The sequence below is a fragment of the Penicillium brevicompactum genome (assembly GCF_028827555.1).
Source record: "Penicillium brevicompactum strain IBT 35665 chromosome Unknown utg000001l_segment0_segment1, whole genome shotgun sequence".
Lineage (NCBI taxonomy): Eukaryota > Fungi > Ascomycota > Eurotiomycetes > Eurotiales > Aspergillaceae > Penicillium > Penicillium brevicompactum.
In genome coordinates this window covers 563567-575490 of record NW_026623204.1, presented here as the reverse complement: position 1 = coordinate 575490, position 11924 = coordinate 563567, and the positions used below count along the sequence as shown (strand labels likewise).

Here is an 11924-nt window from a genome sequence, read left to right as displayed (position 1 = left end):
CACACTTTCCTCTCAGGTGATTTTACATTTCAAGTCTTTTGTCACCTTCCAAAGCTTCATGCCGAGCTCTGTTACCGGTGTGCCGAAAAAAGTTGATACTCGATCCCCGTCAAACGTCCTGCTGAGCCGAAGTTGAAATGCCCCTGTAAGTGCTCAGGTGGTGGGAGTTCAATACAAGCAGGAGGAATGAAACAAATGTTTGAGGGCATGGTAGTTATCCATGCGCCATTTGGGAGTGGAGTTCTAACAGTACAGATGTACCAAGGTTCTTGGGGAATTTAGATTTAAGCTTAATTTTCTATGCCCGCGGGCTTGGCTGGCGCATGGCTCTCTAACCTTCCACCATTTCAATCGGTGACATAGTTTCTTTTTGTCGGGGCGTGCAAATTTGAATAGAACTGAAAAGATGGAAGATTCTCAAGACTTCTCATAATACGGAGTACTCCATCCATGAAGTGACTCCGCCCCGATCTGGAAACTGCCGATTAGACAGCTTCACACTGCTGGCATGCCTAAAGTATAATTTCCTCACGGTATCCGTACATTGGCACAGCTCAATAAAACCGTGATAAACGATGCGCAGCATGGGAAAGCGACACGGGAAATTTTGTCCGACGCCGAGACTTGCCGCGCATGACTCGGCCCAACACTGACACCAGTCCAAACGACGGAAGAGGAAGATGCATGGTTCAAGATACGAGCGAATAGGTCAGACTGAACATTTCAGGAAAAGTAAGCTCGGCCGTTCGCGCTCGGTGCTCAGCACCGAGATTAATAATTCTATTGTAAATCATTTCGTCGGCAACGGACTAAGAAGCGGACGAAAAGCGGACGAACCCTTTCTCAGCATCACATCTGGACAGTATCCTTGTTATCTTACTAAAGCCTGACAGGTTTCAGTAAGTCGTTGGTGTAATCAATGGAACCAGGAAGAATCCTCGTATACAGGAATCGCGCGGTGAAGTTAAACGCGTACCCTGTACAGGTATAAAGCTATTAAGCCCTGGGTCAGTTATGGGGCATCCAAACAAACATTCATCAAATCCTCATCACATTACCACAACTCACTTTATTCATTTCACTTCAATCAGAATTACCGATTACAAAAATGGTTTCCACAATCAAACCGATCCAACTTTACGGCGGCATTCTCGGCCCAAACCCACTGAAGATCGGGATCATCCTCACTGTTCTCGAGTTGCCCTGGGAGACAGTCGCAATCGACCACGCGGATATCAAGAAGCCAGCTTATGAAGCAATCAACCCCAACGGACGTCTTCCTTCTATCCATGACCCGAACACCGATTTGACTATCTGGGAAAGCGGCGCAATCATCGAGTATCTCATTGAGCGGTACGACGCCGAAGAGCCTCGCAAGCTCAGCTTCGCACCCCGAAGTGCAGAAGCCGAGCTTGCGCGCTCTTTCCTCTACCTTCAAGTATCAGGCCAAGGTCCCTACTACGGGCAGGCGTACTGGTTCAAGAAGCTCCACTCTGAGAAAGTCCCGAGCGCCGTGGAGCGCTACGTCACTGAAGCTAAGCGCGTGACTGGTGTCCTCGATAAGTGGCTAGTCCAACAGAAGGAAGCCAATGAATCAAACCTTCAAGATGGCCCTTGGTTGGTCGGGAACAAGCTGTCATACGCGGATATCTCCTTCATCCCGTGGCAATCGGCTGCCCACATGGTGTTCACCGATGATGGGTTTGACGTCGATGAGTTCCCCAACGAAAAGGAATGGTTCGAGCGTATGACTTCTAGGAAGGATATCAAGGCTGTTTTGGACTCTTCCAATGAGCAAATGGCAAAGGTTCAAGCTGCAAAGGCTGCAAAGGCTGCAAACTAATGTCCGACACTCCTTGAACTTCGAGAACAAGATATACAGATTTTCTCTAGCTTGGCAGAAATATACACGATTGGAACAAGGAAGCCTCTTTGCATTTAACAATGAAAGACTAGGCACGTAATCCATTCTTATATAGTGTTAACTCCCGAGGATTTCGAAATGTAACCTTAGAACCTGCATTGCAATTATCTGTTGACGGAGAGCATGTAGGTAGACACAGGGTTCTGATTGGGAGGAGTGCAGCTATCCAACTGCACATGGACCCGTGCCTGAGAACGATGTCTTGCAGAAACCGCTTCTTGATCCTGAAAACGGTAGTTCCTCTCAGGTAGTAGCTGTTCACACCCATCGGAGAATTGAAGAAAAAACTCAGCATTCGGCATGCTTGGGTATGATCAGCACCCATGAATGTGTGCACAAGTTGAAAAAAGCATGATGCCAAACTCATCCGCAGATTTTAACCACCGCTCTATCCGCTCGCGACGAGCGGGTGTACCAGTCTCAGCAGATTTCCAAAGCTCAGATATCTGCAGCATCCCATCTGGCCAGTCAGATAGGTGGTGATTATACTGCTTCTCCCAATCCGTGCGGTCATGGGCTGCCCATAGTACTTTGCTTTCCGGGACAACCACATCCCGAATTTCTTCGGCCACAAAGTTAGGAAGCTTCATGTGACTGTTGTAAACATTGGTGAAAATGTACATGACAAACAGCGTTCGGCGCTTGGAGGAAGTTAATATCCAGGATTCCCAAGCTGGGCGGGTATCAGATTGCTCTGCAGTGGTGCTTAGGCCTGCTTTGGCGGATTTGAATGCAATCTCCTGCATCTTGATCAGAAAATCGGAGTCTGGTGGGAGCGAATCCTCGGCGCTGTTTATCATGGGGAATAAGTGCAACGCCATAGCATAGAGAAGGTAGGCTTGGAAGGCACACAATGTATCATAGTCAGACTCGAAGTAAATCTGCCAAATGTCAGACTGCGATTTGAGAGAGCTGTGCTTCCATTTACCTGGGTCTGGATCTTCTCCATCTCCTCCCTCATTGTGCTGAGAATGAAGACCTCATACTCGGAACCTTTTCCAAGCCACGTTCGGATATTGGCACAACAGTAAGAAAGAACCGGCGACGGATGGTGTGTCAACTGTAAATGATGGACAAACGGCGGAGCCACTGAGCTCGCAAAATTTCTCAGATACGACTTCAACACGCATGTGAGGTATTGTATGGTGTGAGGATTCAACTGTTTGGGCTCTTGGCCCGTTGACGCTGAAATATAGGGGCGTAACCAACGATCACGAATCTCATCCGCGGCAACCATGGGAAGCAAATCAGATTTCGGAACTAAAGATAGATTGGAAGGTGATTGGGGTATGCTAGTTTGGGCTGGTGTGTATGATTCGGCTGTGGGCCGTGACCGGGTTGAGTGACGTGTGCTGGGAACAGCTTGGTCCGAAAGGCTTCCGGCTCGTGATGATCTTCCAACGATGTGTGCATTTCCCCCTGCGTTGGCATTTATAGGTCCAGGTTGATCGAATGGGTATTCGCAAACATTGCCCCGGGCGGCGCACCTGTTGCATTTTGGTTTGGCAAGATCACACCGAAGCTTAGATATGACACATTTTCGACAAGATTTCTTGCGGGTTGATATGCCCTTTCGTGCTTTTGAGCGTGCCGGGGTCGTCAAAATGGGATCTTTTGTGAATTGGCCGTCCATGATGGTGTGCATGAGAAGTGGCTCCTTCAACTTTCGGAATTCCGTGGAAAGCTCGGAGTTCCGTGATGCTTTGTCAGCTTCCTCATGGCCCGGGCCCCTCGAGTTAGGCGCCACCCGCAAGCTGTGGGCGGGCGGCTCGAAGGTCGACAGGCGACATCTTGCGCCGGCGCATCCCCAAGTCAGTCAAGTATGATTTCGGAATTCCGAACCTGGTTCCACAATGACATAACCAGCTGTTTGACTCCGCGAACTACGATATTAAATGCTGGAAATCTTACTTCTTTAATCAAATATCCCAAGTTTTACAAATCACAAGTCAACACAATGCCTGAAGTCTACACAACCGACCACTCTGCCTCAGTCCTGCGCACCCACAGCTGGCGCACGGTGTCCAACTCAGCACCTCACCTCCTCCCACACCTCAAGCCAAACCAACAGATTTTGGATGTAGGCTGTGGTCCAGGATCAATTACGATCTCGATAGCCAAACACGTACCGACCGGCCATGTGACTGGCGTGGAATACGTATCAGATCCACTCGAAGGCGCCCGCGAACTAGCCATAGCAGAGGGTGTCACCAACACCACCTTCCAAGAAGGCAATATCCACGCTCTCCCATTTGAAGATGACAGCTTCGACATTGTGCACGCGCATCAGGTGCTGCAGCACATTCAAGATCCAGTGCACGCGCTGAAGGAGATGCGGCGAGTCACCAAGAAAGGCGGCATCGTTGCTTGTCGCGAGTCAGCAGAGCTGACTTGGTTCCCCGAGTCTGTGGGTATCGCCAAGTGGCGCGAGGTCACGGAGCGGATGCAGAGTGCCAAGGGCGGCTACCCGCATCCCGGACGAATGATCCATATGTGGGCACGTGAGGCGGGATTCTCAGATGTGAAGAGGAGCGCTGGGGCTTGGTGCTTTGGAGATGATGCGGAGAGGGCATACTGGGGCGGGTCAATGGAAGAGCGAGCAAGGTCCTCTGGATTTGCTAGAGATGTTGTTGAGGAAGGGTTTGGGAGACCTGATGATCTGGAGACTATCGCGCAGGGGTGGAGAGCGTTTGTACAGGATCAAGATGCCTGGTTCGGACTGTTGCATGGGGAGATCATTTGTCGGAAATGAATGATTTGTGTATGCATAGTTTCATTTATGAACCTCGCGTGCCTCGCAATGTGGCACCTGGGCAATAAAGAGTTGAAAAGTAATATCATGTAGCAATAGCAAACCAAGCACTGATTTGGAAACCCCCAATATGCACCCTTCAACCCTGGTAATGATGAAATCAAATATCGAAAAACGAAATAGTTAAGAGTCGCTCGAGAGATCAATGCTTAGTCAAAGAAGCCACCACCACCGTCATCCTCGTAGGCCTCATCGCGACGACCATCTTCATATGCCTCTTCGAGGTCTGACTTCTCAGAGTCCTCATCTAAAAAGAGAATTAGTTTCGAGTTCACAAAAGTCAAAAATAAGGTTTGATAAGGCAAGACTCACCGCGCTCGTGTTCAATGAATGCACCAGCAAGACCACCGACAGCTAGACCAGCAGCACCAGCGGCGAGGTACTTTCCAGCATTGCTGCTCTTCTTCTCAGGAGCCTGCTCCTGCGATTGGTAGTAGTCGGGGCGGTTGTCGTAAGGCACGGGAGGGGGTCCGGGGGGAGGCGCATAGTAGCCGCCCTGGGGAGGACCAGGAGGAGGAACGCTGCGAGAGCCATCATCGTAGCCAGCATAGGCGGGCTGGTAGGGAGGCTGCTCCCATTGGGCACGACCAGTGGCCTGCTCTACCCAGAAAGCACGGCGCGCACTGGGTTCCCATTCCTGAACCCAACCCTGGGGCAGAGGAGGTGGGGGGCCCCGGTGGGGGGTCGAGCCTGAGGAGGGGGTGCACTGTAAGGGCCGCGGTCGTATGCTGGGCGGCCGCCATCATATGGAGGCTGCTCATAGGGACGGTCTGAGGGAGGTCGAGCATATGGGTCCGCAGGAGGGCGGCCATAGGGGTCACCATATGGAGGACGATCGTAAGGAGGACGATCTGAAGGAGGACGGGCGTAAGGGTCGCCGTAAGGTGGGGCGTATGACATTGTGGAAGAGGATTGAGGAGATGAGGAGGAGAGAAAGGGAACGCAAGATGGAAGGAGGGGTGGGAGCTTTTATGGGAAGGTCAAACGGACACCCTTAATGTATCAACATCAACAGTTCCGTCCAGAACCGAAGAGAAGCCTCCACATCTCTGACTCCGACGCTAATGGTGTGATCCACTCTATGAGCGTTTTCATTAAGCGCTCACCCTTTTCTTAATATTAGGCAGATACGATAGCGAACCCTCCGCAAGCCCCCCTCCCAGGGGCTTGCAGCTTCCGGTCAGATTTGCAAATCCCACGCCTGACAGGGCTGTCGACAACAAGTTGACCAATTGTTGCAGTGCCAAGTGCCCGAGTGGGTTCATGTGTCACAGTAAGCTGCGCCATATCAGAGCAGTTCGATCACTTCAAAGTTTGGTTCGGCCACCCCCACACGGGAGATTGACTATTGTTTCTGCTGTTTCATTTTGACCCTTTTCGTATGGCCATCAGGAGAAAAAGGGTCGAAAAGGGGGATGATACCCCCGCAGTGGACAAAGGAGAAACAGCGCTACTGCGTGCCGAGCCACTGTGGCTAAGGCAACCGAATTCGCGGACACAGCCACTCAATGCCTCACACGTGGCTGGTGGATATCAATCTGTCCTCCCTACGGAGTACTCATGACATTACTCCGTACAGTTACTCCCTGCTCATGGGTTTATTTTCGCACCCCGTTGCTTGCACTAAGTCTCACAAAATTACCGATCGTCTTTTCGCTTATGTTGCTATGTCACAGCAATCAGGGGCTCGAACTTGAAGACTGCACTCATGAGCCGTGGATCGTGGCCCGGGCCCGGGCCGCTCATACTAGTATTACCTGTCATCTTGTTCCGTCTTGCATGGCGTCTGGTTCCAAGTGAGCCAATCATATGGTCCATCGAATTCGAGCCACACCACACCGTTCAATTGTGGCGGCTATCATTCTTGACTTGACTTGCTGTACTCCGTACCGAGTAGGAATTCGCGAGTGGCTCCCTTCGGACAAATTCCCGCTTGTCGGTGTACTCCGCACAGCATCCAGACTTTAGCGCGGGGTATTTTTATGATTGATACTGGACCTCAACTCTCGTGTTTCATGTGCACATGCTCTTGATTCTATGATGAGTTATGGAGTAAGTGCGACAAATTTCGATGCGCAAGAGTGAGGCATCGTATGCAGAGTGCTGCGAGTAGCTGAACGACCCCACCCACCAAAAGCATTTCTTCCACACGGGCTATGTATATTTCCACAACCACAAGTATCAACATATCGGGATGTCGCATCGCCATGGCTTCAGCTCGTGGGGAGACTCTTTTTGGTACTTCAGCGGCCACCAAACTTGGTAAGGAAACCGTGCTGTTCAGCTCTCCTTTCGGTCATCCAGCTGGTGACTGCGGGACTTAGGTCACAAAGTGTGTCGAGGCGACCGAACAGAAAACATTCCAGCGTTTTATTTCTGCGTACCTTAGTCTACTCTAACACCTACCGCCCATGCTGTCACTGTGTGTTCCCAGTCGCTACCGAGTACTTGGTGGCTTTTTGAGACAAGTCTCACGAAAAACCTTGCAAAACTAGAACGGCCCATGTGGGAGGCGCACAGAGTATCTACGCACCTGGGCAGGCTCATGGGCTTTCCATGTGCTGAACAACAAACAGGAAACATATTCAGGGTTCAATGCCATGAGTTTGGAGTGAAGTGTCAAATGGTTAAGGCGGCTTCAGACTGTCCCGAGATCCATAGGTATATTTGGCGCATATCTACGAGTCGGGAATATAGGGACGCTATGGATAGGTACTGGTAGACTACAACGTTCAAGGGATTACAAAGCAAATCAAGTACCTAGGTATGATGTTGATTAAGTCTCTGATTATGGTGTTCCTGCACAAGCTATCGGAGACTGATTGAACAAAGAGGAGAGCGTGTCATCCTCGAGACGTTCATGTTCACATAGGTTATAGGGTTGTGCCGCTGCACCCAGCACTACTCTGATCCCGCAATGCTACTTGCCTGGCCACTGTCAGGGTAGAAGAATGCAGATAGACTAAGATGAATGTTAGTGGAAAGTTCGAGGAACCAAGGTCTGGGTAAAAGAACTCACGCAATAATAATGTATGCTGCAATTAGCAGTACACCTTCAAGGTAATTACTGCGACCATCCAGCACCAAGAAATTGACCACGAAGGTTGTGACAAAGAGACAGATGGTCTCGAACAGGGTGAAGTAAAGAGACATGTCCTTGTCCATGCACCAACCTAGAATAACAACCAAGGGCGTAACGAAGATAGCTGCGGGTTTGGTTAGTAAGTGATATTGTAAATATGATGGAGGGTTGAAAACATACCAATTTGAATACTACTTCCGACAGAGACACCGATAGACAGATCCATTTTGTTCTTAGTCGCAACGCTGACAGCAGTGACGTGCTCAGCAGCATTACCGACAATAGGCAAGATGATCAGTCCAATGAAAGCTTCGCTGACGTTTGAGCTGGAGATCATATCCGGAATAGCATCAACGAGGAACTCCGCACACACAGCGACAAGACCGGTGGACAGCAGAAGCATCACAACAGCAGCAGTACGAGACATTTCGGGTTCCGGGGCCTGGGAGGCTGTCTCCGGAACTGGGGGATCGCTTGGATCAGTGAGGCGCGAAGCCCCACGAGCGAACTGAACTGGATTGCCCGCTAGAGGGGGACGAGTAATGTGTGCCGGCAACGAGTTGCTGCGGGCGATGCCGGGGCGTCCCGCAGGCCCAACGCGCGGCGAGAGGTTGGGTGCTTGGGAGCTGAACACGGTGTTGGAAAGCAAGGATGGAATGGGTCCGAAGGGCGAGCGGCGCTTCTGTGCCTCATCCGTAATTCCATCGAACCCAACAAAGTTGGGCGCAGGCTGTAGTCCCTTGGCCGCTTGACCTTTGCCGTTCGCAGGGCCGCTTTCGCCAGGTGCCTGGATCTGCGCTTTCTTTTCCGCCTTCAGAGCCTTGCGCTTCTTACGGTCACGCTTCTTGGATTTTTTGCTTGAATGACTATCCATCTGACTCAAGGCAATGCCAAAGTCACGAGAACGAATTGCGGACGGGTCTTGAGCCTCATCATCGGCATCATCACGAACTTCATCGCCGAGATCGATAGCATGCTCATTACTTCCAATGGAATTGGAAATAGAGTTTTGGTTGGAGGTGGATGCAATGGCCTTCTTCTGGAAAGAAGTGCGCGATGCAGTACCCTTTGAGCTTGTGCTAGACTTGCGGTGTCTGCGGTACTTCATTGCTCTCTTGATGCGTTTAGCGGTTGTCCACGATGTTGTAGTATCATCAGAGTCATCACTTGAGCTCGAAGAGGAGTCCGAAGAGCTGTTCATGAACTCTGCCAGGACACCAGGATGGGATTCTTCATCAATGATGGCCTGTGGAATACTAGCATACAAGTAGGAATGGGTTCGGAGTTGGAAAATGATGTAGAGAATGTACACCAAGAGAAGAACCACACTCGTACCGCGGCTGACCTTGATGGTCTCTCGGTCGGCGTTCACGCTATCTGACCAAGAGGCATGGAAGGCAGTAGGCAATAGCAAACTGACCACACTCAAGCTGAGCAGACAGGCGCTCATTTGGGTGACAGTACTGTTGTAGATTTGTTCCTGGAAGCGAAGACCGCCAGAAAGAAATGCCATGCCCATAATCAAGAGTAGGTTTGCCAAGATGGAGCCAAGCAGTGAAGCTTGGACGATGCGAATCTCATTCTTGACTAGAGCAATGATGAAGATGATCAACTCCACAGCGTTTCCGAATGTGACGTTGATGAGAGCTCCAATGGTATCGCCCAGACGACTGGCAACGCTCTCGGTGGCGTGGCTGAGAAGTCCAGCGAGAGGGATGATGGCCACTGCGTTCATCGCGAAGATGATGGCGGAGTCGAGACCTGCAGCTTCGCAGGCAATACCCACTGGTACAAAGACTAACAGGACATTGACCCAGCTGTGACAGATGGCATCTTTGGTATGGTGATAGAAACGGATGGATCCGTTTCGCATGCGGCGCGCAAGGCCCGGCTTTGGGTTGGATTCCGTGACGGACCCTGGAGTAGGGTCCTCCACGGGGACATTCACTTGTCCATCTTGAGGAGGTTTTTCGGTATGATCAGGATCAGCGGCCTGTTCGGAGGGAGTCTGGTCTGTCAGGCCGCGAGAGGAGGCGTGAGCTTTCGCCCACGAGTGAATCCGGTCTATAGAAATGAGCATGGTTAGATGGAGAAGACATGGTGGCTCTATTTTGGAGTCCACTTACGCATGTATTTCAGAAAGATAGCAGTAGTAGAAACAAGGCAACGAGCCTTTGATGGTTGAATAGTGTCAAACGGTTGAAAGTGACAAATGGACACCTCAGGGGGAAGGGCCAGGCTTATTTATCTGGGAGCTTGGCAGTCTTGGCGAAGCCCAACGCCACTATTTCTCCCATCGTGATCCACCACATCCCCCAGTCCACAAGTTAATTACGTGGGTCTTAGAATGCTGACTAGTCTACTAGTGTTGCAAAGACATTCCCGACCGCGTTTACACATCCCTCGCATGATGTCAATTCAATTGTCCACAAAGTGTCAACGTGTCCGTGTCGAATGACGCGTTCTTTGGCGCTCTCCCTATAAGGATGCCAAGGGTGAGATGCGGCAGGAAATCCGGATCCACCCCGGTTGTTGGACAGATCCGTCGATGATCATCTTCCATTGGCCGACGTGTATCAGGATCGACGTCCAGGCCGGTCTGACTCTTGGCCTTTGGTCTTGATTGAGCTTGTCGCCCGGCCTTTTCGAAGTAGAATTTGACACGGCTTATCCCATTCCGACGGTAATTCACCGAGAATTAACATCCACAGCATCGCACGGATGTCACAAATTGAGAACCGAACCTCAACCAGAGTCTGCAAATTTGGGCCGAATGAGACCTATTCTTGGTCTTCCGTGTCACAAGCTAGCCTGGTCGCCACAGCGCTTCTAGACATTGCTTCCGGATTTACTCCGTACTCCGTAGATGGGGTTTGCTTATCGGATATGAAGTCATCTATGCATATCCCCGCTCGTCTTCGGGTTTGGGCTATTCTTGTACCCGGATCTCGCTTAGATATGGATCTCTTGCTGCGCCCTCTCGCCTTGGGAATTACAGCCGGCGCTTGAGCCCCACTCCGCACCATTCGTGGCTGTGCCACTTCGCATGCGCCACAGTCTCTATTCGCGATCGTGGAAGGGTTCTCTCAACTTCCACTGAAGTTCTACTTCAGACCGTTAGGCTGCCATTCGAACCTTGAGATGTCTGTACTCATCCAGGTGTAATTGCAATGAGGTAGTCCTTGCTTGCAAGATGCAGCTAGGCAAGTTACACAACGCGTAGAAGGCTGCCTAACGCAGCTCGAAATATCTAACAGTTTTTTATGAGGTCGATATTTGACGAGTGTTCAATTATCAAGTATTGACTTCATACGAGATGTCTTGGTGCGATAGATACTTGGTCAGATCATAATGGGGTGATTCCAAGGTCTGTACTCCGTACGCAGTTGATCCGATGAACGGAGACTTCAATCTTGGCATGCTCTGACGTCTTGAGTGGGCACACGTAGGTACTCCAAGAGTGAGTTTGTGGCCTTCTTGTATTCATCGCCTTCAACTGCGTTATAAGGAAACTAAGTATGGAGTAGTACACTGCCAATCCACATCACGTCTGCCATAAGGTTTGATCGGTAATTCTTGGAGGGTGATCGGCGGGAAATACATAAGCCGCCAGCTATGCAGATGTGCCCGATGCCTAATCGAGATTTCTGTTTTCCGCTGATGAGTTTATCGTCCTCCGTGGCTCTGGGGGCTATCGTCTGAGCAAAACTCCACTTTTAATGAGCCTCTTTTTCTGACCCGACAAAGCTTTGGACCAGACCAGATCAATGTGTATTTCGTTTGTTTGTAGACCAGTCACGTGTGGCGGATGTGCGCGGGCGCATCCCAGGGGGATTCGCATATTCCCAGGTGCCGTCGACGGCTAGCGATTTCTTGATAATTTTCGCGAACTAGTCAGGAACATCTCGAGGTGCAAGACCAGAATCCACTGTCACCATCGGCACTTGGTCTCGGCACGGATCCAAGTACTCGGCAACCCGGTCCGCTTGCAGAAACGGAATAGTTTAATTCATCCACCTCTTTACAAATTCTACCATCACACTTCTGTTCACGCTCTGCTTCTTGCAACCTCGAAATTTCCAAGACTGGATATACCTAGAGACTCG

The 11924-nt window shown here is 50.6% G+C and overlaps 5 protein-coding genes across 5 annotated transcripts; 2 read left to right on the top strand and 3 right to left on the bottom strand.

The window, feature by feature from the left end:
- Nucleotides 1-1108: 1108 nt before the first annotated feature.
- N7506_002662 (glutathione S-transferase family protein) lies at nucleotides 1109-1843 on the top strand (the record flags this gene model as incomplete). The annotated part of the gene is made up of 1 exon (XM_056951957.1): nucleotides 1109-1843. One exon carries the CDS (start codon nucleotides 1109-1111, stop codon nucleotides 1841-1843), a length of 735 nt encoding a protein of 244 aa, XP_056815108.1.
- Nucleotides 1844-2238: 395 nt separating this feature from the next.
- Nucleotides 2239-3557, bottom strand: N7506_002661 (Zn(II)2Cys6 transcription factor domain-containing protein; the record flags this gene model as incomplete). The annotated part of the gene is made up of 2 exons (XM_056951956.1): nucleotides 2239-2805; nucleotides 2853-3557. 2 exons carry the CDS (start codon nucleotides 3555-3557, stop codon nucleotides 2239-2241), a joined length of 1272 nt encoding a protein of 423 aa, XP_056815107.1.
- Nucleotides 3558-3881: 324 nt separating this feature from the next.
- Nucleotides 3882-4676, top strand: N7506_002660 (class I SAM-dependent methyltransferase; the record flags this gene model as incomplete). The annotated part of the gene is made up of 1 exon (XM_056951955.1): nucleotides 3882-4676. One exon carries the CDS (start codon nucleotides 3882-3884, stop codon nucleotides 4674-4676), a length of 795 nt encoding a protein of 264 aa, XP_056815106.1.
- A 209-nt stretch (nucleotides 4677-4885) lies between these two features.
- On the bottom strand, nucleotides 4886-5636 carry N7506_002659 (WW domain protein; the record flags this gene model as incomplete). Its single annotated transcript, XM_056951954.1, is given in 3 exon segments — nucleotides 4886-4983; nucleotides 5049-5373; nucleotides 5385-5636. 3 exon segments carry the CDS (start codon nucleotides 5634-5636, stop codon nucleotides 4886-4888), a joined length of 675 nt encoding a protein of 224 aa, XP_056815105.1.
- A 2001-nt stretch (nucleotides 5637-7637) lies between these two features.
- N7506_002658 (uncharacterized protein) lies at nucleotides 7638-9948 on the bottom strand (the record flags this gene model as incomplete). The annotated part of the gene is made up of 4 exons (XM_056951953.1): nucleotides 7638-7698; nucleotides 7756-7942; nucleotides 7999-9882; nucleotides 9945-9948. The coding sequence occupies 4 exons, from the start codon at nucleotides 9946-9948 to the stop codon at nucleotides 7638-7640; spliced, it is 2136 nt and encodes a 711-aa protein (XP_056815104.1).
- Between the last annotated feature and the right edge of the window lie 1976 nt (nucleotides 9949-11924).